The sequence below is a fragment of the Cetorhinus maximus genome, chromosome 7 (assembly GCF_964194155.1).
Source record: "Cetorhinus maximus chromosome 7, sCetMax3.hap1.1, whole genome shotgun sequence".
NCBI classification, from domain to species: domain Eukaryota; kingdom Metazoa; phylum Chordata; class Chondrichthyes; order Lamniformes; family Cetorhinidae; genus Cetorhinus; species Cetorhinus maximus.
In genome coordinates, this window is record NC_135885.1 from 50498257 (window position 1) to 50522597 (window position 24341).

Consider the following 24341-nt stretch of genomic DNA (forward strand, 5'->3'; position numbering starts at 1 on the left):
TGATTTTCTTCAGTAGTTGTGAGAGAAATTCCTCCCTCTCACTAGACCCTTGATTCCCTAACATTTCTGGGAAATTATTTGTGTCCTCTTTTGTGAAGACAGTACCAAAATATGTGTTAGATTCTTCTGCCATTTCTTTGCTCCCCATTATAATTTCCCCCATTTCTGACTGAAAGGGACCTACATTTGTCTTCATTAATCTTTTTCTCTTCACATCTTTATAGAAGCTTTTACAGTCAGTTTTTATGTTCCTTGCAAGTTTACTCTCATACCCCATTTTCCCCTTCTTGATCAATCTTTCTGTCCACTTTTGCTGAATTCTAAACTGCTCCCAATCCTCAGGCTTGCTGCTTTTTTTGGCAATTTTATATGTCTCCTCTTTTTATATGCCAAACCCTTAAGTTAAGTAGAATGGTTAGGAATAGGGGTACGTGGCTGCAAGTCAGGTGGGTGTCATGATGGAGGTGGCCCAATCTTTGACCAACAAGTACGTTCTTTGTGGACAAATTGACCATAGCACCAAGGTGAAGAAGGCTATCCAAAGTGGGGGGATGGGGGAGGAGGAGAGGGAAGAATGCGTTAGTGCTGGGGACCATGTAGTCAGGGGGTAGATACTGTTCCTTACACCTGTGACCGGGAGTTCCAAAGATTTTATTGCCTACTTGATGCCAAGGTTAAAGATAGTTCCTCAAAGCTAGAGAAGAGCTAGGAAACAGCAAGTACAGAAAACATTAATGGGAGTTCCTTACGGGCCCCCTAATAGTAGTTGTAGGGCAGAGTGTGAATCAGGAAATTACAGGCAGATTTAATAAGGGTAATACTTTGATCATGGGAGATTTTAATCTTCATATAGACTGGGAAAAAACAAATTTGTACTAATACTGTGGTGGATGTATTAATGAAATGTATATACAATAGTTTTCTAGATCAGTATGTTGAACACTAGGGATCAGATTATTTTGGAGCTATTATTGTGCAATGAAAAAGGGTTAATTAATAACCTTGTGGTAAAGGGGCTTCCAGTGAAGAGTGACCATAAGATGATAGAATTTATAGTGAGCTTGAAAGTGATTTAATTAAGTCCAAAACTAGGGTCTTAAATGTAAACGAAGCAAACTACATAGGTGTAAGAGGAGAGTTGGCTAAGATAGATTTGAGTCTACATTAAAAGATATGACAGGAGACAAGCAATGACTTGCATTTAAAGAATTAATACATAATTTGCAATAAATCTACAGCCCTTTAAGACACAAAAACATCACAGAAAATGTGGTCCAATGGTGGCTAACAACAGAGGTTAAAGATGATAGTAGATCAAAGAAAGAAGCTTATAATGTTACCAAAAAAAATTCAGCAGGGGAGGACCAGGAAAATAACAAGAAAAAGAAAGAAAATGAGAGTAGGCTAGCAAGAGACATGGGGCTGGATTTTACACAATCCCCCACCACCTCCCACTGGTGCATTGAAAGTGCGGTGGGTTGTAAAATGAAACATGTGGCCTTCCCACCACCTTCCTGGCTGCCTTGGCCTATCTCCCGTTTTACGGTGGGCAAGGGAGGCGTCAGACAGTCTTCCCAGCCTTGGGCCTATCAATGCCCTTAAGCGGCCAATTAATGGCCACCAAAAGATCTTATTCTGCCTCTGCTGCTATTTTACCCAGTTCAGAGGGAGACCCATGCCAGGTAGGGAGACCATGCAAGGCTGGCAGGCCAGCAGCTTTTACTGTATGGGCTGGTGTCAAGCAAGGGAGTCTAGAACCACATTTAGGGGTCCCCTGTGCCCATGAGAGGTACCCCACACCGCCCACAAAGGTCATACGCTTCCTGTAACCTTCCCCCGCTCTCCACCCTGAATCTCAAAAACCAACCGCCCTCACTAGGGACTGCCAGCCAGGCCCTGCCAAGTCCGGCTCCATAGCTTCCTCTTGTTTGGGGACTGCCTGTAGTCACAGCAATGGCCACCACTTGGGCCTGGCGCTACTAGGAGTACAGAGCTGCCGGCAATCTGGTGGGCCTTCTTGCCCACATGGGGGCGGAAGCCTCTACCTTAGGCAATCAACACTGTTTGCAACATAAAATAGTTGTGGGGCAGCTGACTTTTTGGTGGGCAGGCCCCCTACTAACTTTTTAGTTGGGTTTGTGGGGGCAGGAATGTGGCCCCCTTAAAAACAGATTAAAAATAGCAACAGATTAATGAAAGCAAGTGTGGGTCCATCAGAGGCAGAGACAGGTCAAATTATTATAGGGAATGAGGGAAATGGCAGAGACATTAAAGAAATACTTTATATCAGTCTTTCTGTTGAATACATAAATATTGCATAAATAATAAGGAACCAAAGGTTTAGCAAGAATGAGGAGCTTAAAGGAATCAGTCTTGGTAAAGAAACAGTACTGGAGAAATTAAGGGCACTAAATAGCTCAAATCCCCTGGACCGAATTACCTTTATTCTAGGGGTTTAAATAAAGTAGCTACAGAGATAGTGGATGCATTAGTTTTGATCTTCTTGCTTACTTAGATTCTAGAACAGTTCCTAATGATTGGAAGGTAACAAACATATCCTCGTTATTTAAGAAAGGAAGAGTGAAAACCACTCCTGTAAAATCAAAATAAAGCAAAAATGGATAAAACAAAACAAGAAGCACAATTTGAATAGAAGTTATTCAAGTTTAATGACATAGGCTTTTACATAGGCTTCAGTTTCCTCACTTATAATAGTCACAAAATAGGTTAACAGTAACAGTTGCTGGAAACTAAATGGTTTTGTCTTAACAGAGAAGAAGTGCTTTGAACAGCACTTGGTTTCAAATAATGGATTACTTTTTAAGAGTGACAGAATTTAAAGTATACTTGGAAGCAGAGGATAACATTGTCATAGCTGGAGGTCTCAATTAGTTCTGTATGACAGGTCAATCAAAAGAAATAATTGGAAATTGAATCTAAGTTTTCTCTTGCAATGCTTTGTCCTGTTGTTGGGATGTCAGACTTCCAGACAGTAGAAAGGAAATGTATTCACGATCAACAGAGAGCTCAGTGATATAGGTGATTTTAATTATGACACTGGCATTTGGTGGTAGATTTCCAGTGCTAATGGTAAAGACGTCCTGAAACATTAAGTAAAAATAGATCATATAGACAGAAAAGATAAAAATACATAACGATCTGAACTCAGCTGTTTACATCAGGAGTTTGAGAAAGCGAGCAAGATGGTAATACATGTTACACCATATTTAAATTAGTTAGTGTCAGTTTTCTCCACCAAATCATAGGTATTTTGCTTTATTAATTTATTTTTTAAATAATGTATAACATTTTTCATAAATTATGAACAATACACAGAGCATTATTTTCAAGGGAATAAAGGAATGTATAATACTGTAAGTGAAATTAACAGTAGTTGTGCCAAAAGCACTGAACAAACACTCTTAACTGTTAGTTGTTCACTCAGTAGCATCATGAATGATTCAGTCATTTATTTTCTCTAATTATGCCAAATCCCAAGTTATGAAGATTCCACCATTAAAATACAAATAGGAGGATTGAAAGTAATTGTAATAATATTCATAATCAGGAATTTCAGGAACGCAAGCTACTAATAATAGAACTTCCATTTTCTTGTAGTCAATGGGGATTATATTTTCCAATTGCCAACGATGCTTGCTCTAAAACAGAATAAACACAGCGGAGAACTGGGAGGAGACTGGTCTGGTTGAATTTCTGTTTATTGCTCTTAATGTGAACTTCAAGTTAGCTTCCAAGGGTGACTCCGAGGCCTAAGGCAAGAACTTCATTTTAAAATGTTGATATAATTATCTATTAGAAGAAATGCAATTTCCTGTGATTCATTCCAGGATATGATCCAGCTTCACCACGGCCCAGTCCCGTTCTTGGGCCTCACCACATCCAGGAAAGCATGTTCACACAGACTGTTGATTCTGAAATGAGAGGACTTTTTCTGGTTTTGATCCACTTTTTTTTAATGCCACTTTGTCTTGTAAACCCATAAGAGCTAAGATGTTGAAATCTTGAAAAATACTAATTGGGTGACCAGTGGCCCCTGGAATTCCTCTGTTTGAGTAATTTAATGTCTCTATTTGATGTGGCGCAGTGCTGACCAGCCTTACCTTGGCTGGTTTCAAGAAGCTATTAAACTTATTCTCATTTACTCCCATGTTTTCAAGATTTTAAAACTGCATTAACTCTGGTAGTCATTTCTTGCCAAGGAAATGCCAAAGAGCAAAACTTTCCTTTGCTGCCATTTCTTCACAAGCATTTTCAATTTTGTCTCAGAAAATGGAAGTGAGTTACACGTTCCCAGCTTTTTCTCCTCAATACCTCCAATTTAAAATACTCATCCTCATGTTTGAATCTCTTAATGGCCTTCATTTCCTGATCTCTGTGACACCTCTCCAGTCCAACAATCCCACTCCCCTCCGCAACCAACTCTCCACTCGGATCGTAGCCTGTTATGCATTACCCCTCTCGCCACACTATTAGCAGCTAAGCCTTTTTAAAAATTCATTCACAGGATGTGGGCTTCGGTGGCTGGGCCAGCATTTATTGCCCATCCCTAGTTGCCCTTGAGAAGGTGGTGGTGAACTGCCTTCTTGAACTGCTGCAGTCCATGTGGTGTAGGTGCTGTTAGGAAGGGAGTTCCAAGATTTTGACCCAGATACAGTGAAGGAACAGTGATATATTTCCAAGTCAGGATGGTGTGTGACTTGGAGGGGGAGCTTCTAGGTGGTGGAGTTCCTTTAGCATCTTGGGCCCGTGCTCTGGGATTCGTTCCTAAATTTCTCTACCTCATTTAATATCTCTTTCTTTGACCAGTCAATCATTTTTATTTTCTGATGATGCCTGTGTGATGCCTTGGGATGTTATTTTTCTACATTAAAGTCACAAACAAATATTTGTGTTGATTCACGTCGAGCAAAAGGAAGCAACCACTTTTAAGAGCTGCAACCTTTAATCTATGCAGTTATGTGCTATTTCCTGCACCCAATGACAATAACCTAGCACCATCAACACAAAAACTGCAGCAATTCAAGGGGAAGGCCCACCACAATTGTCATAGGGCATCCACAGGTGGCCATTAAATGCTGCCTTACCAGCATCATGAGAGCAACTAATTAAAACATGACCTGCTACTACTATTACAATCACCGTAGAGACTACAATTTTTAAGAGAGAAATGAATTTCCCAGCGACTGACGGAAAGAATCACACAGCAAGATTTCATGTTTAAAGGCTTTTACTGTAAAGAAAACACTAAAATCAACACAGACTAAGCATTTAAATATTAATTACCTATTAAGTAAACTACAGAAAATGTTCTTCCCCATTAACACAACTAAAAATACTTCACAACTCATTTTTATGTTACGCTCTCAGCAAATATGGAGCCTTATAGATTCAAGTCCAAACCCCTCCCGACTTTTCCAGCAGGCTCCCTTCTCCCTGCCACATCAGGACGAGTCTTCCAGTGTCCTTTTGAAAGTCACATCACTCAGATTTCCAGCAGGATAAGTCTTTTTCCCTCCACTTCTCACATCAGCATCTCTCTCTCATTCTCCCTCTCCAGGGTCTCGGAGTTTAAGAGTCTAACAGATACCAGCTGCCCAAGGGTCAAAATAATATTTTTCCAAGGGGATCCTCTTGAGATTTTCTCAAGAACTACTTTTTGATTTTCAGGGGCTACACTTTGGTTTTCAGAGCTTTTCATTCTCACTAACTTCTTTATGAGGTGATGCAGTCACGCAGTAATTGAACCTATAAATGTTTTTGTTATTATAAATAAAACTCCCATACTCCATTTTCAAAATTAAAATTCTAACTACTTGGCATAAGGTAACCTATTGGGAATGAGTTTCATATCTGCATATCTTTTAAAAATTAATTGTTAGCAATGAGTGCTCCTCAGCCTTGTTTGGTTTTGTTCTGTAATTTTCAAGTTTCTTTCCCCTCAATACTTCTGCTTAAAAAGTGAGTGCTAACAAACATGTCAGGATACTGACTTCCAAAGGTCCAACTGTGCAACAAGGGAAATAGACACAAATTAAGATAAAAGCAAGTCTATCCAGCTCTACTTGTCCCACCCCCCCTTAAACCAGCTTATATTTCACCTCTCTTCTGTTTTTACTTAGTTCTGTTGAAGAGTCATACGGACTTGAAACGTTAACTGTGTTCCTCTCCGCAGATGCTGCCAGACCTGCTGAGTCTTTCCAGGTATTTTTATTTTTGTTTTAGACACAAATTAATTCTGCAGTGCCAAGCTAATCATCACATAATGAATGGTTTAATTCACATAAACTTCATATTTCAGTGATTTTTTCCCCCCAAACTAATGCAGCTCCTTGCATGATTACCCGTGCTTTAATGAGACATAGATTGGAACCCCTTAACACAGAAGCACCTTAGTTACATTAAAAACACATACCATTTTATAGAAGTGGTTAACTCACTAACCATACCCCCAGCGCCATACCTTTTTACAATAGACATTGAAAGTCTGTACACAAATATACAAACAGACAGAGGTATGTTGCTATCCAAAATATCTTGAATGAATTTCTCCAGTCTGATATGCGGGTCTGTATTTTTCTAGATCCAGGTTTTGGTGAGTCTGGGTTTTGATTGTTGGATATTGAAAGTCTCGGAAAGGGTCTAGGATTTGAAGGTCTGAGTCCAGGTTTCAATGGATTCAATGTTTTGGTCTTGGCTGGTTCCAATTCTGGTGATTTGGCTTTTGGGGAGTGGGAGTGGGGGGAGGGCTCTGGGTTGGGTTTTGGTGCATCTCAGTCCAGGTATTAGGAGATCTGGATTTAGGGAATCCAGGTCCTGGATTTGGGGCATCCAGCTTTTGGGGTCTGGGATTTGGACATTCTGGCTCCGGTTTTAGGTGGCCTTTGCCCGGGATTTGGACACTCAGGATTTAGTGGTTTTGGGTCCGGATTTTGGAGGTTTCAGGTCGTCATCGGAGGTTCTGGGACATCATTTTGGGGTTCTGTGTTTTTGGAGGTAGAGGTACATGTTTCGGGCAGTCCATGTCTGGCTTTTGTGGCATCCAGGTTTGGGTTTTGTGTGCTCTGAATCTGGGTTTTGGGAGTTCCAGCTATTGAGCAGTCCAGGTCCAGGCTATGTTGAGTCTGGGTCTGTGTTTTGTGGGCTCGGGGTCCAACTTTGTGGGGTTTGGGACTAGGTTTTAACATGATCTGCATCTATTTTTTAAAAAATGTATGTGCTTTGGTTGTCCCACATTGGGGTTTACAAGATCAATCTCCAGATTTTGGGTGTCTGAGTAAAGGTTTTGACAATCTGCATGAGGATCCAGGTGCAGATTTTGGTGGCCTTACCTCCCTTCAAAATGACCTCCTTTTGAAGTGATAGGTGATGGGGGCAGCGGAACCAGCCAGAATAACGGCTCCAGCTTCTCTAATCACAGGTTCCTTCACTCCCATCCTTGCCGCTTCTCCAATCATTGATTCTATCCCTTGAGGAGCAGCGGGAGGGAGGGAACCTGTGATGGAAGGAGTTGGAGCAGAGAGCATGGGAGAGACAGAATTTGTGATTCGAAGAGTGGCTGCTCACAGATTCCGTGTTTTTCATGTACGGAGATGACTTTTCTCATTTGTTACCCCTGGATATTGATTTTTTGAGTACTTCCGAGGGAGAATTCCCCTGCCACCCCAATGTATTTTGAATCCTACAGTTGCCCCTCTTTTGTGCCAAGGTGTGAAAGCTGGCACTTGAGTTTCTATGGATTTCGACCTAGGCCTCTCTGTCCCCATGACAACCAAATCACATGAGCCTGTATCTAAGCGGAGCTCAATATGATTTCACCATCCCTTATTCTAGGACATTCTGTTTTACTTTAAATTAATAAAGGAAGTTTAAAACATGACCATTTTATAAAGTGTCGCATTCATAACACCATGAATAGGCTTCTTTAAAAAATAGATGCGGGCCATGCTAAAACCTGGAGCCAAACCCCACAAAATTGCACTCTGAGCTCACAAAACCCGTGCCTGGACACCCCACAGCCCAGACGTGGACTGCTCAATACCTGGAACTCCCAAAACCCAGACACCCAAAACCCAGGTTCGGAGCATAGAAAACCCAGACCTGGATGCCACAAAAGCCAGACATGGACCACCCGAAATACAGACCTGAACCTCCCAAAACACACTACCCCAAAATAATGACCTGGAATCTCCAATGAGGACCTGAAATCTCCAAAACCCGGACCCAAAATCACTTCAATCATAAGGTCAGAAGTGGGAATGTTCACTGATGATTACAATGTTCTACACTATTTGTGATTCCTCAGATACTGAGCAAATACTGTGTCCAAATGCAGGAAAACATTCAGACTTTAGCTGATATGTGGCAAGTAGCTTTCACATCACATAAGTGCCAGGCAATTACCATCTCCAACAAGAGTGAATCTAACCAACTCCCCATGACATTCAATGGCATTACCATTGCTGAATCCCCCACTATCAACGTCCTGGGGGTTACCATTGACCAGAAAATTAACTGGATTAGCTATATAAATACTGAGACTATGAAGCAATAAAAGCGGTGGGGGAGAGTGAGAATTTGGGGCCATCAAAGTGGTGAGAGCGCAGGAGAGTTTGGGACCATCAAAGTGGCAAAACAGCCAAAAAGTGACACGAGAAAGAGAGAGAGTCTGAGAGTTTGGGGCCATAAAAACGGCGACAGAGAGATTGAGAGCTTGGGGCAATAAAAATGGCGACAGACAGGCAGCGAGAGTTTGGGGCCATCAAAGCAGGGGGAGGGGGCGAGAGTTCAAGGCTGGCTATTAGACAGTCTGTGGGCTCAGAGCTACGTTCAGGAACAAAAATTGAGGCGTGAGATCACAGGGAAGTGGTATGTTGATTTGCTGGTGAGTATTACTGCTTAGGAACTGAGTCTAAAGAACTGGTAAATTAAAACTGATAATATTAAGTAAGAATAAGTAACAAATGAGAGTAGCTGGTGAGTCTTATCACGTATTTTTAAGTAAAGTTTATTGGTAAGGTGTGTTAAGTATTAGTAAGATTTATCAGTATAGTCAAGTTTATTAATAGTAGTAAGTCTTATTAATAGCAGTAAGGTTTATTGGTATTAGTAGGTGTTATTAGTTTTGGAAAGATTTATTAGTATTGGAAAGGTTAGCCAATAAATAGAGCAACGGCAGGGCTGCTCCAACTGCCAGAGTGCACATCCTGTGCTTTGTGGGAACTTCAGGGCTCCTCCCGTGTCCCAGATGGCCAATTGTGCAGCAAGTGTTGTCAGTTGCAGCAGCTTGAGCTCCGGGGTTTGGAACTTGAGCAGCAGATGGTGTCACTGCGGTGCATCCGTTAGTTTGAGAGCTCTGTGGACAGCATGTTTACAGATGTGGTCACTGCAGAGCTTAAGAGCATGCCGTGATAGAGGGAATGGGTGACCATCAAAATGGAACAGGTATGTAGTGCAGGGACACCTGAGTGCATCCCATTCTCCAACCAGTTTTCAGTTCTGAATACTGATAAGAGTGATGATTCATCTGGGAGTGCAGCCAGAACCAAGTCTGTGGCACCATGGGTGGCTCAGCTGTACAAGAAAAAACGGAAGAGCAATAGTGATAGGTGATTCTGTTTCTATGGCTGCAAACGTGAATCCAGGAGGCGTGTTGCCTCCCTGGTGCCCAAGTCAAGGATATCACTGAGCAGCTGCACAGCTCCCTCAGCGGGGAGGGTGAACAACCAGCAGTTGTACAAATTGGTACAAATGACATAGGAAGAAAGAGGGATGTGGTCCTGCAATCAGAATTTAGGAAGCTAGATAGGAAATTAGCAAGCAGGACCTCAAAAGTAGTAATCTCTGGAATACTCCCAGTACCACGCGCAAGTGAGTATAGAAATAGAAGGATAAAGCAGATGAATGCATGGGTGGAAAGATGGTACAAGATGGAGGGCTTTAGATTATTGCAACATTAGGACCAGCTGTGAGGAAGATGGGACCTGTACAAGGTGGATGGGTTGCACCTAATTAGAACTTGGACAGAGTTACTTTGGGAGGGTTTAATCTAACTTGGCAGGGGTGTAGGAACCAGGAGATAATACAAGGGAGGAATATCAAGGTGCATAGAAGACTGGGATAGCTAGATAGCACTACAATAAAGAATATGGAAGGGACAGGAGCAACATGGATACGGAACTGGCTGAGTGACAGGAAACAGAGAGTAGTGGTCAATGGGTGTTTTTTTGGGCTGGAGGATGGTATGTACTGGAGTTCCCCAGGGGTCAGTGTTGGGACCCTTGGTTTTCCTGATTTATATTAATGACCTAGACCTTGGTGTACAAGGTACAATTTCAAAGTTTGCAGATCATATGAAACTTGGAAGCATTATGAACTCTGAGGGGGATAGTGTAGAACTTCAAAAGGACATAGACAAGTTAGTGGAATGGGCAGAGAAGTGTGAAGTGATTCATTTTGGTAGGAATGTACAGACAATATAGAATAAAGGGCACAATTCGAAAGGTGGTGCAGAAGCTGAGGGACCTGGATGTATATATGCATAAGTCATTGGAGGTGACAAGACAGATTGAGCAAGCAGTTAATAAAGCAAATATTATGATAGGCTTTATTAATAGGGCATAGAGTACAAGAGCAAGGAGGTTACGTTGAACTTGTACAAAACACTAGTTCAGCCTCAGCTGGAATACTGTGGCCAATTCTGGGCACTGTACTTTAGGAAGGATGTAAAAGCATTAGAGAGATTGTACAGAGGGGATTCACGAGAATGGTTCCAGGGAAAAGGAACTTCAGTTATGAAGATAGATTGGAGAAATTGGGACTATGTTTCTTGGAGGAAAGAAGGCTGAGAGGAGATTTGATAGAGGTGTTCAAAATCATGAGCGGTCTGGGACAAAGTAGATAGGGAAAAACTGTTCGCACTCGTGAGAAGCATCGAGAACTAGAGGACACAGATTTAAATTAATTGACCAAAGAAGTGAAAGCAATATGAGAAAAAAACGTATTCATACAGCGAGTGGTTAAGTTCCAGAATGTACTGTCTGAGGGCGTGGTGGAGGCAGGCTCAATTGAAAAAGTCAAAATGGGATCAGACTGTCATCTGAAAAGAATGTGCAGGGTTACGGGAAGGTGGGAGAGTGGCATTAAATGAATTGCTCACTTGGAGAGCGGGTGCAGACACAATGGGCCGAATAGCCTCCTTCTGCACTACAACAATTCTGTGATTCTGAGAAGAGCAGGTCACAGGCTGGAAATTCTGCAGCAAGTAACTCACCTGCTGACTCCCCAAAGCCTGTCCACCATTCACAAGGCACAAGTCAGCTGTGTGATGGAATACTCCACACTTGCTTGGATGAGTGTGGCTCTAACAACATACAAGAATTAGCTAGACCAAATGCAGCCCCCTTGATTGGCACCCCATCCGACACCTTAAACACTCACTCCCTTCACCAGTGCTACAAGTGGCAGCAGTGTGTGCCATCTATAACATGCACTGCAGCAATGTGCCAAGGTTTCATTGACAGCAGCTTCCAAACCCGCGACCTCCAACAACTAGAAAAACAAGCGCAGCAGACACATGGGAACACCACCAACTGCAAGTTCCCCTCCAAGCCACAAACCATCCAGACTTGGAACTAAATTGCCATTCCCCACTGTTGCTGGTCAAAATCCTGGAATTCTGTTCCTAACAGCCCTGTGAGTGTGCCTACACCACATGGACTGTAGTGATCAACAAATGTTGGCCTTGGCAGTGACGCTCGTATCCCATCAACAAAAAAATCTGCCTAACACAATTTCTGTGAAAGTTATACAGCTCAATGGTAGCCAGGATTGAGAATTCCTCGTGTCAGAATCATGAAATTATATTTTCCACTGGATGGGCCAACACATTAGTGAATCAATACTCTGAGTCTGAACCCAAAAGATGACCCGGAATTCCTGTTTAATGCAAAATAAGAGAAAGCCCATTTTCTCCACAATTAATGGCACAATAGCAATCTTGGAAGTGTATGGCTTTGAAACATTTAATTGAGGAGAAAATTTTCAAAGAAGGAAGAACATAATTCTGGCCCCCAACAGGTGGTGTAGCTAAATGTTTCCTGTAGTATTATTGACAAAAAAATGTCATAAAATAGAAACCATTTAATAAGCTAAAATTTGTTGCTGGTTGTAGGGCCTTATATCAAATTATGGATTACATTCCAACTGAAGTCACAAAATCCTAAAAATAATAATCAGTCTCTTTCACTGTTATGACTATTAGTGAGTGCAGCAACACGAAAAAGGATGCTTAAGACTTACAGCAGTAGCCTGATCCATTAGGTAGGCCCCATGACTTTGTTTGATAGCCTATCGGTACTCTTGATGAGCTTGCTGTTGTTCTTTCACCTACAAGTGCAAAAGTGCATATACTAAATCAAAAATCATTACGATACTAGTTCAAAATAGAAAGCACTTTTTTTTTAAATGAGAATGGACACTTGAACAAATGTAAGTTTACATTAGTCAGAAACTCACAGTGTAAAAACAGAAGAAATAGCAGTAGCAGTAGCCCAGTTGAATTTGAAGACACACAAAGTATAAAGTAGAATATAAATCAAAACAGACTGAGAGATCTTTTGAAACAATCTTATTTTAGTCCTTTTAAAATAATGAGAAATTTACGCTTAATTACCTGGCCAATAATGTGCTTTCCATTAATGAAAGCCTCAAATCCACATACAGCTGCTGTATCATCCAAAGGAAATACATACTTAGCTTCTATAGGAAAAATATTGGGGTTTGTGTAGGACTGGAAAACCAGAACCTTAAAGACAAAATAATGTATTTACTAATGGACTTCATGAGAGTTCTGCACATTAAAACTTTATTAAGCTAGGAATAATTACACCCAATCCCTCTTTGGTTGAGCTCCATCCCTTTCCCCCCAAAACAGACTTAAAAATACAACACTGATAAGGGGAAGGGGTAGATGTAGGTGTATACGAGTTTCCTTTTTCTTGTTTGCTAGCTGTAAAAATATTTACAGTATTTTGTAAATCCACTTTCATAAAAGTCCTTACACCTAAAACACAGAGGAAATCTCCTCCCCTTTGTTATTTTGAAGGAAGTTGCTGTGATGAACAACATTTTTTTCCCTGTCTTCCAGGTCTTAGCACTGATCAATCACAGTTGGTACCTGTGCAACAAGATCCATTAACTTTGCCTCTACATGGATTTCCTGCAAAGCAACCACATTGCCAGCACTGTCCTGAAGACCAGGCTTAATGTTTTTCAAAGGATCCTGAGCAGCTTCCAAATCATCTGTAAGTAAAGGAATTGAATTACTCCAGCTTTTTACGCATGACTCAAGATTTTTAAATTAAAAAAATATTTTTAAGGGAGTGTTCCTGATGGCTTTGTGGGTATATGCAGATACTTGCAGGCCTGATCCCCAGTCTATTCTGTAGCTCTGTTACAACTGTTCCAAACAAAAAGTGTGAATAATTGTATGTCCCCCTCATACACCTGAAACAGGCTGGAAGCAGATCAGTTGTTTTAGCTAGAGAATGGTGTGTGGCACAAGGATATCTGAAACTGAGAGAAGGAGAATTGTCAGGAAAATATAATAATTTTCATAATGTTATTGGAATTTATTGTAAGGTAGGAATAGTGTGTGTGTGTGGGTGTATATATGCATGTGTGGGGAGGCGTGGGGTGGGGGGGGGAACTTAGCTGAATTAAAGACAGCAGGTCTGAAGGCTTTGATGTGTTGGAAGAGAAGCTAGGTTTGAAATGTTCAATAGGTAAACATGGTTGAAGTTTTAGAATGTGGGGTGTAAAGGGAAAATTTGCATTTTGAGATAAACCAGAGTAATTTGAATTTCAAAAGAGGTGGTGAAATGTTACACTTAGCCAGCAGAAGCCAAACAATGTGTTTATTTTTCCCAAAGCTTACTGATAAAATTGGTACTATGGAAGATTTTTATTATTGGAAAAGTATAGCTGAAAAGAAATATTGGGACAATGGGGTTAAAAGGGAGAAAACTGTATAAAGGAGAGGAGGTTATGTAAGAGGAAGGCATTTTAAGATCTAACAAGTGTGAAAAGCCTCTAAGCCTCAAGTTGCTGTATACACAAACTGAAGTGAAGAAAATTCACTTTGAATTCAACTGTTCAGGGTAATGTGTTACTTTCCCCTGGTCTTTTAAAATTAATGTGCTTTACTGTTGCTTTAATGGAGGTGTAACTGGGAGTTAGATTAACTAGGGGAGCTAGGAATTATCATAGTAGTAATCTGTAAACCTAATTATGAGTTTAAAATAATTTCATTTATTTATAAAGGTTAATTTAGTTTTGTAAGAAACCTATAAGACTTGATGCTCTTATTACTACTGAATTCAAGGCATGCATCTCGAAAATATACAAATTGTAAAATAGTTGTGCCAGTTGTTTTTCGTTTCCCTTTGGGATTTGAACAGCTCAGCATTTACCATCCGCGGTGCCATAACAGAATAAAGGAAAAAAATTGGTGTTTCTGATAATCAGGTGAACATCATGATACAATTAGGGCCCCCTTCTGAAGTCCCCAGATGCCAGTCTTCAGCCAATTCGATTCACTCCATGTGATATCAAGAAACAGCTGAAGGCACTGGATACTGCAAAGGCTATGGGTCCTGACAACATTCCGGCAATAGTACTGAAGACTTGTGCTCCAGAACTAGCCGCGCCCCTAGCCAAGCTCCTATCCAAGCTGTTCCAGTACAGCTATAACACTGTTATCTAACTGGGCAATTTTCCACAATGCCAGGTATGTCCTGTCTACAAAAAGCAGGACAAATCCAATCCAGCCAATTACCGCCCCATCAGTCTACTCTCGATCATCAGCAACGCGATGGAAAATGTTGTTGACAGTGATATCAAGCAGAACTTACTCAGCAATAACCTGCTCATTGACACTCAAGACTCCGTTGCCTAACAAAAATCTGTCTAACTCTGCCTTGAATAAATTCAATGACTCAGCCTCCACTATTTTCTGAGGAAGAGGATTCCACACACCAATGACCCTTTGGGAGAAAAGAATTCTCCTCATCTCTCTCTTAAAAGGGAGACCTTTTATTTTTAAACTATGTCCCCAAGTTTTAGTCTCCCCCACAAGAGGAAACATTCTCTGGGTATCCACCCAATCAAGTCCCCTCATATATGTTTCAATAAGATCACCTCTCATACTTTTAAACTCCAATGGGTATAAGACCCAACCTGTTCAAGCTCTCTTCAGAAGACAACCCTTTCATCCCAGCAATAAGTCGAATGAATCTTCTATGAACTGCTTCTAAAGCAATTATATCTTTTTTTTAAAAATGAGACAGTACACAGTATTCCAGATGTTGTCTCACCAAGGCCCTGTAAAGCTGCAGTAAAACTTCCCTGCTTTTATATTCCATTCCTCTTGCAATGAACGACACCATATCATTTGCCTTCCTAATCACTTGCTGTACCTGCATACTAACTTTATGTGATTCATGTACCAGGACACCTAGATCCCTCTGTCCCAGCGAGTTCTGCAATCTTTTTCCATTTAAATAGTATACTGCTTTTCTATTCTTCCTGCCAAAGTGAAAAAGTTCACATTTACCCATATTATGCTCCATCTGCCAAATTTTTGCCCATTCACTTAACCTTTCTATATCCCTTTGCAGACCCTCTACCTCCTCTTCACTACTTACTTTCCTACCTATCTTGGTGCCATTGGCAAACTTAGCTACCATATATTTGGTCCCTTCATCCAAGTTATTGATATAGATTGTAAATAGTTGAGGACCCAGCACCGATCCTGTGGCACACCACTAGTTACAGCTTGCCAATTCAAAAAAGTCCCATTTATCTCCACTCTCTGCTTCCTGTTAGCCAACCAATCCTCTAATCATGCTAATATGTTACCCCCTACACCATGTGCTCTTATAGTAACCTCTGATGTGCTACCTTATCAAATGTCTTTTGGAAATCCAAGTACAGCACATCCACTGGTTCCCCTGATCAAATTGTGATTGTCTAAGTATCCTGCTATAACTTCTTTAGAACCACAGAACCATAGAACACTACAGCACAGAAAACAGGCCATTTGGCCCTTCTAGTCTGTGCCGAAATATTATTCTGCTAGTCCCATTGACCTGCACCTAGTCCATAACCCTCCAGACCTCTCCCATCCATGTATCTATCTAATTTATTCTTAAAACTTAAGAGTGAGCCCGCATTTACCACGTCAGATGGTAGCTCGTTCCACACTCTCACCACTCTCTGAGTGAAGAAGTTCCCCCTAAACCTTTCCCCTTTTTCCCTAAAGCCATGTCCTATCGTGTTTATTTCTCCTAATCTAAGTGGAAAGAGCCTAATAATGGATTCTAGCACTTATGACAGATGTTAGGCTAACTGGCCTATAGTTTCCTGCTTTCTGCCTCCCTCCTTTCTTGAATAAAGATCTTACATTGGCTATTTTCCAATCCCTTGGAACCTTTCTAGAATCTAAGGAATTTTGGAAGATTATAACTAATGCATCTGCTATCTGTGGCACCACTTCTTTTAAGACCCATCCGGTCCTGGGAACTTGTCAGCCTTCAGGTCTAATAATTTTCCTAGCACCCTTTCCCTGGTGATGGTGATTGCATTTAGTTCATCGCTCCCTATCATCTCTTGATTTTCCGAGAATTTTTGGGAAGTTTTCCAAGATCCTCTCTCACTCACATACTGATCTCATCCTTCATTAACAGGACTACCCCATCTCCTTTTCCGTTTTGCCTATCCTTCCTAAATGTCGAACACCCTTGAATATTCAGTTCCCAGCCTTGGTCACCTGCAGCCATGTCTCCGTAATGGCAATTAGATCAAATCTGCTTGCTTCTGTTTGTGCCGTCAATTCATCTACCACGGTGCCATGGTCAGTTTGCTCATCCAACCTGCAGCCACTGCTTTTGTCCATACATGCTGCCAGAACCTCGAACCTGTTGAACAATTGCAAAGGCTGAGGCTCCTGGGCACAGGCTAGGCAATAAGCCCAGGACAATTCCTTGACAGCAAGATTAGGTGAAGAGGTTACGGATTTTCTGATCACCTTGATGAATATTCCCATGAAGGTATTAATTCAAGTGTTTTTAACAGAATAAATTGCATGAATGGCCAAAGTATTTTTTAAATTATTTGTTCACCTCCTCCCCTTCTACCTTTTCGATCCCCTTCCTGCCTTGCTTGCACTTACACTCTCCTGTCCCTGACCATGGACCAAACTCGACGACCCTATCCTAAGGGGTGTGAGCACATCCTGGAACAAAAGTGTCCAGGTAACATTTCCCCTCCCTGATATATCGCAATGTCTGCAGCTGAATGATTCTGAGCTGAAGTTCCTCCAGCCACATACACATTGCAGACATGTTCACTTTGGATCATACCGGTGTCCACGAGCTCCCACATTCTCCATCCGCCACACATCACATATTGAACAAGGCTATGAAACTAAGTAATATGACTAACTGACAATTAATGCAATTTCCATTTACTTTTTATAGACTTTGATCTAAAAATTTGAAGCATTTTTACAAGCAACAAAGTCGTTAGGTTGAAGTAATCTGACTTTTTTTTTGATAGTTCTCAACCCTGCTATTGTGTTTCATGGTTTCTGCCCAATTTTCATAGAAAATTTAGTTAAAGTTTGCTTTAAAGGGTTTAGTTTCTCAAGATGGCTGGGTTGTTACTCCAAAGTGAAATGAAAGGTAGTTCTTACCTTTCCCAAAGTCCAAGCAGAAAGTATTTGAGGCTTGTCTCCATTATAAATAAAAAAACTTGTTCTTATTGTGTTGAGAGGATTTTGATCTCTTTATTGGTCAGGAATAAAAGCAGAATAGAACCAACAAGGAAAGCAATCTGGATTTTGGAAATGGGATTGCATAGGCTGTCAGGCAGTAAATTGTTATGAGAGATTAAAAAAGACAAGAGATTGCAGGGAGAAAGTTGCTATTCTACACAGTAGGTAAACGATACAATGGGATTATTCTATTTAAGTAAAGGATGATGGCTGAAGTGTAATAGTGTTTAATATTTTTATGTCATTATGCAAAGCCAAGTTCTAATGATTGAACTAAGTAACTTTGATATTGCTCTGTAAGTCTCACCTGTGTGGAATAAAGCAGTTTATGATTTGAACCAAATTTTGCCTCAACTAGTGTTGACTCAGTCCATATATGGAGAGTCTGAAGAAGTACACATGTAAAAGAGAGAGACCAGGTTACTGCATCACCACGTCCTGCTACTACTGAAATAGATACAAGCTAGTGGCTGTCATTTCAATAAAAGGAAGACAGCTCAGACCACTTACAGGAACGTCTGACACAACTGAACCTGAATATTTGAAAGTGCAAATGATAGTATTACATTAATTTGTTTTCTGTAGAATTAATTACCACTACATTGGTACTTTATACATACATCTAATGTTGAAAAAAATTACAATTGAGATTCTAACTCAAGATTAAATTATTTGTGCAATGATTTATTACTTTTAAATGATAAGCAAAAAGCATACATGAAGTAATTCTGACCTATATCAGTGTCTGCAGATGTCAATATTGATGGGCTGGTTTCTTCAGGAGCTACGTTAACAAGAGGGTGGAATGGTTTCAGTTGATCTTCACCAATGCAGAACTGGACAACGTACTTCATTTTCACTTGGGAAGTGCTATAAACAACAAACTCATCATTCTGGAAGGAAAAAGAAGAAATGTCTGTATAAATAATTTATACACGGAAGAAAAATGGCATCAAGCAAATCTGTAGCACATTTCAGTACAAAAATAAATCAGTTAAATGAAAACATTTCCTATTAGGTTAATTTAAGGTGCTCATTTGATAAATATCTTGAAACAGCTATTTTTGAAGAAGAAATTCATGAGTAGTTTACATATTTTTCCTTTGATTATTATTACTGTCCCCAAAATATTTTTAGTGTAACCCTGACCGGAAATATTTATCTATTGGTAGTGGACCAAATTCCAATTATAGCATGGGGAGATTGGCAGATGTGCTAGGTGAAGGCGGCTGGAATCCCAAGGGGGAAAGATCTGGCAGGTGGGTGCACTCAAGATCCAAAAGTAGTGGGAGCTCTTCGGGAGTGGGGAGGCTGCAGATATGCAGGGTGACTGGAAGGGAAACTTATGGGAACTGGTGAAGGTGGCAGAAATCAGCAAAGGTATCAGAGTAGTTGAACACACAGGGGCAAAACTAATGTAAAATACATTCTATTTTATTACATGGTGTCTTGGAAACCAAATTCAGTGGCTAGGAGTTGAGTGGGAAGAGAACTAAGGGAAGAGGAGATGGATCTCATGAATGAAACAAACTTGGAGAAATTGGCAGTGGCAGCTTTGGGAGTGAGCAGACGGGAGGAAGCAGTGCAGGCAGCTCCGTGGATCTTTGTGATCAAGAAAACCAAGAGGCCCTCACAGTTGCTGTTTGACAAGACGCGCAACAGCAACATTTGGCACTTTATACATCTTAAATTACTCAGTGTTTTTACTAGAAAATCATTGTACTGGAAGTAAGATTAATGTATCAGAGATGTGTGCCATATAGAAGACTTTTAAATAGATTACAGACACACATTTAATGCAGTAATGCTGTACTTTCTCAGCACAAAGAAACAAGAGAAATATTATAAGGGACAAAAGATTTTGCATTCACCTTGTTGAAAAACAGGTTAATTTAAACAAATACTCAAAATAATAAATGATCTAAATATTCTTCCACTTACATTAATGGAGCCAGAGGCAAATATATCTAATATTCACAACACTTATTGTATTTCATGTATAAAGAGTGATAGCATTATTGTTTAATAAGATGTAGGGATTCAATTTGTTTGCAATACTGTTAAAAAACTGTTTGTTTCTGGTTCTGGACTTGTATTTACCTTTATTCTGCAGTGAGTAGATTATTATAACAATAGGCTTATGTTATTAACATGAGTAATAATCATTACATCAGCAGATCGCTAATCAGGGAAGGAGCCAAAGTAAATTTGTCCAGTATTATTCACAATCGTAACTGCTGTGGTTAGGGTCCCAAAGTTACCACTCTGTTAAGCTCACCACATCTATCTTGGGAGAAAATGCTCACTTTTCTATTGACTTTGCAGCTGAGGAAAGTTGTATATATTCCTAAGCAATAAGCTTAAAGTTTCAATAAGCAAAAAGAAAACAAACTCTCCTAACATTTTGCTAACATTCGCCCACCTAGTTTGGAGGGTAATAATCTCACATCAGTGCTAAACGCAAGCAAAAGGTCAGCTAGCACTTCCTTCCAACACTATACCCCTTTCTACTCCCTTCTATTACTTCCTTAAAATGACTGAACATAGGAGAATAGGGCACAAAATAAACCAGATTGTCATAACAGCATAAGAAATAGGAGCAGGTGTAGGTCATATAGTCTCTTGAGCCTGATCTGCCATTCACTAAGACCATGGCTCATCTGCAATAGCACTTATACAGCACTTCCATAACAAATCCACTCTGGAAATTAGAGGCATCTCCCTGATTTCCATTATAGGAAAGATCATTATAAGAACCCTTCCGATTCGACTTATTACACGTGCTGAATCGCAGTGTGGGTTTAGGCCATCAAGAGGTACAGCCGGCATGATTTTTACAGCTCGCCTATTACAAGAAAAAATGGCATGAACAACATCAACTTCTCTTTTTAGTGCTCTTTGACTTGACAAAGGCCTTCGACTCTAAATTGTGAGGCGTTCTGGAAGATTCTGCTGAAGTAAGGATGTCATCCAAAATTCATTGCCATCCTTCACCTGTTTCATGATGATGTGTAAGCACTGATACTTAACAATGGATCCATTACAGGCCCTTCTGAGGTTAAGACAGGAGTCAGACAAGGTTGCATCATCGCTGCAAATCTTTTTTCGATGTTGCCATGCTTCATCTGACTAGAGACAAGCTCCCTGCTGGAGTACAGCTTATTTATCGAATGTATGGTGAATTACTTAATCTCAGGTGATTCCAATCAAAAACTAAGACCACCCTGTCCTCAGTCATTGAACTCCAGTATGCTGATGATGCTGCAATAAGTGTTGTGATGAAAATAGATCTCCAGAGAATCACAGACGTATTTACTGAGACATATGAGAAGATAGAACATACACTCAACATTCAGATGTCCAAAGTCTTCCACCAGCAAGCTCCAAATGTACATAACCCAGCCCCATTGATTAGGATTCATGATGAGTGCCTGGAAAATGAGGAACGCTTCAAGCACCTTAGAAGTTATCTTTCACAGAAGGCTGAAATTGATGAAGAAATCCAGCATCACCTGAAATCTGCTGGGGCAGCCTTTGAGGAAGTGAGTGTTTGAAGATCACAATATCAAAACTGAAAACAAGCTCATCGTCTGCCATGCAGATGTGAGCCCTTCCATACTGTACAGGGCAAAAACATGGACAACCTGTAGGAGGCACCTCAAAGCACTCCAGTCACACCATCAATGCTACCTGTGGAAGATCTTACATATTACTTGGGAGACAGACGCACCAACATAAGTGTCCTTTCACAAGCAGGCGCCACAAGCATCAAGGCTATGATATTCCACCATCAGCTTTGTTGGGTTGGTCATATAGTTCGGATGTCAGGTACCAGGCTCTGAAAGCAGGTCTTCTTCTTTCAGCTGAGTCAGGGCAGATGTACCAGAGGAGAACAGAAGAAGCACTTCAAGGATGTGCTGAAAGCTAACATGAAGAATTGCAACATTGACATCAATTCCTGGGAGACCATTGCCTTGGGTCGAACCAGATGGTGGCAGTGTCTGTGGGAAAGTTCCCAGCATTTTGAGACCCAACAACGACAAAACAAAGAGGAAAAGCGAAGTAGCAAAAAGAACACACTGAGACCTGAACTGATAAATACATGACCAGACATCCCACGTGACAACAAATGCCCTACATGTTATAAAGTCGGCAGATCCTGAATCAGCCTCATCAGCCATGACTCATGGAAGGCAATCATTCTCGCTAGCAAGGGATAGCTAGTAATAATAGCAATAACACTTTAGCATAGTAAAATGTCTCAAGGTGCTTCAAGGGTCTTCAAGGGGCCAAAAAGACACTTGATAGAGCCACATATAGAAATACTATTGCAGGTGACTAAAAGCTTGGTCAAAGAAGTATGTTTTAAACAGTGTCTTAAAAGAAGGAAAGGGAGATAGAGAAGCAGTGAGGTTTAGGGAAGGAATTCCAAAGTTTAGGGTCTTGGCAGCTGAAAGCTTGGTCCCTAGTGGTGAAGCAATTAAAACTGGCGATGCATAAATGGCCAAAATTGGAGAAGTACAGATGTCTCAGAGTGTTGCAGGGCTGGAGGAGATTACAGAGATAGGGAGGGTTGAGGCCATAAAGGGGTTTCAAAACAAGGATTGGAATTTAAAAATCAAGGTGTTGCTTAACCGGGAGCCAATCAAGATCAAAGAGCTCAGGGGCGATGAGTGAACAGCATTTGGTGTGAGTTAGGCCATAGGTAGCAGAGTTTTGGGCAATCTCAAGTTTATGGAAGGTAGAACAGGGATGGCCAGGAGTGGGTTGGAATAGTCTGTTAATTGTATAAATTAAGATTAAGGATATACAGATGGAGGGCATTCAATAGTGGATTGCTTCAGTTTATATAAAAAGACAATTATTGACACTGGTGGTGGATTGTAGAGTTGGAAGCAATACATCTGTAATGTTTTATTTTGTGAATAAATCTAAAACTGAGCAAAGATTGACTTCTGGTCTCCTCCTTCGCCAACTGGCATTCAGAAGTTTAACAAAGTCAAGCATTGAGGTAATAAAAGCCTGGATGAGGGTTTCAGCAGCAGATAAACTGAGGCAAAAGTGGAGTCGGGTGATGTTTTGTAAGTTGAAATAGGGGGTGTTAGTGGTGGCATGGATGTGTGAATGGAAGCTTATCTTGGTGACAATTAAGACAAAGTTGCAAACCATCTGGTTCAGCCACCACAGTTTCCATGAAAAGGGATGCAGTCAGCAGCTAGGGAATGGAATTTGTGTTATTGCTCTTCCCAATATTTAGTTGGAGAAAATTTCTGCTCATCCTGTGCGGAACGTTGAACAAGAAGTTTGACAATTTAGAAACAGCGGAGCGTTCGAGAGAATTGGTGGTGAGGTAGAGTTGGATGTCATCAGCAGACTTGTGGAAACTAATGCAATATTTTTGGATAATGTCAGTGAGGGGCAGTACATACAACAGGGCCAAGGATAAACCCTTGGGGTACACCAGAGGTAAAAGATGCAGAGGTTTGAAGATAAGCCATTACAGGTGATTCTTTGGATCAACTCTGCTTTGTCAACTCCACTCTCCCGCCTCATCTCTATACCCCTAGGTTCCCTTCATGTGACAATGCAGCTACCCTTTTGTGGATATTTCATAAAGACCTACAATAAAAATCATGATCAGGAATTGAATAAATATGATGGCTCCAGTGTAAAGAAGTGCTCAATGCTGTGCTTCACCACAAATGCACAACTACTTTTAATCCACTTTTTATCCTTTTGCTCCCACTGCTATTGTAAACTTGGGATAACTTCTGGGTGGGACCCAGGAGTCATTACCTGAGCTCAGACATGGCACCCATATCAGATGGCATTTCTCCTTTTTGAATGGTTGTAAAGAACTGAGAAAGAGAGTACAAATAGGATCCATCAATATAATGGTTTTGATGAGCAAGTAGTTGCCCTTTTAGGGAACTGATGGGAAATGAGTACACTCCTGATAAGCTCTTTGGTAAAAATAAAACTCTTGTTCCTGTTCATAAGTTATTCCAAGTCACTCAAAACTCTATATAGACGACAGAAAGTTGAGCATTTCCACTGGGGCTGCAGACATTTTTCCAATGTCCAACCTTTCTTTAAGTGTATATGATTCTACCTGCTGTGAACCTAGGGCTAGTGCAGTCATTAATCTTGACATGAAAAAATATCTTAGTATTATCCTATTTATCTAACACTAAACAGTGCATAGTTTTAACTGTTCAAAAAACACACACTTCATGTTCATTGTATATGGTAATAGTTGACATACGTCAAACTCTGAGAAAATGTTTTTAGTTTTACGGACTCCATGTACACTTGAGTATCCTGCTGGTGCAGCAGGTAAAGTCAAGTCCTTCTTGTAGTAGTCCTTACATTTACCCAGTGAAACATCACAAATCACCAAGAAACGGCTCTCATCGATTTTATTGGGCTTTGAGTATTTAATACTTGTGCTGCAATTTAAAAGTATGTTTTTAGAGCATACTATCACAAC

General features: G+C 40.6%; 1 protein-coding gene across 1 annotated transcript in view; it reads right to left on the minus strand.

The window, feature by feature from the left end:
• The window catches only part of parp4 (poly (ADP-ribose) polymerase family, member 4), a 154686-nt gene that overhangs the window by 93124 nt on the left and 37221 nt on the right, over nucleotides 1–24341 (minus strand). Inside the window, 6 exon segments of the mRNA XM_078546131.1 lie at nucleotides 2942–3101; nucleotides 12319–12405; nucleotides 12692–12823; nucleotides 13196–13320; nucleotides 18585–18744; nucleotides 24117–24300. Of these exon segments, the coding sequence (XP_078402257.1) occupies nucleotides 2942–3101; nucleotides 12319–12405; nucleotides 12692–12823; nucleotides 13196–13320; nucleotides 18585–18744; nucleotides 24117–24300 (848 nt within the window).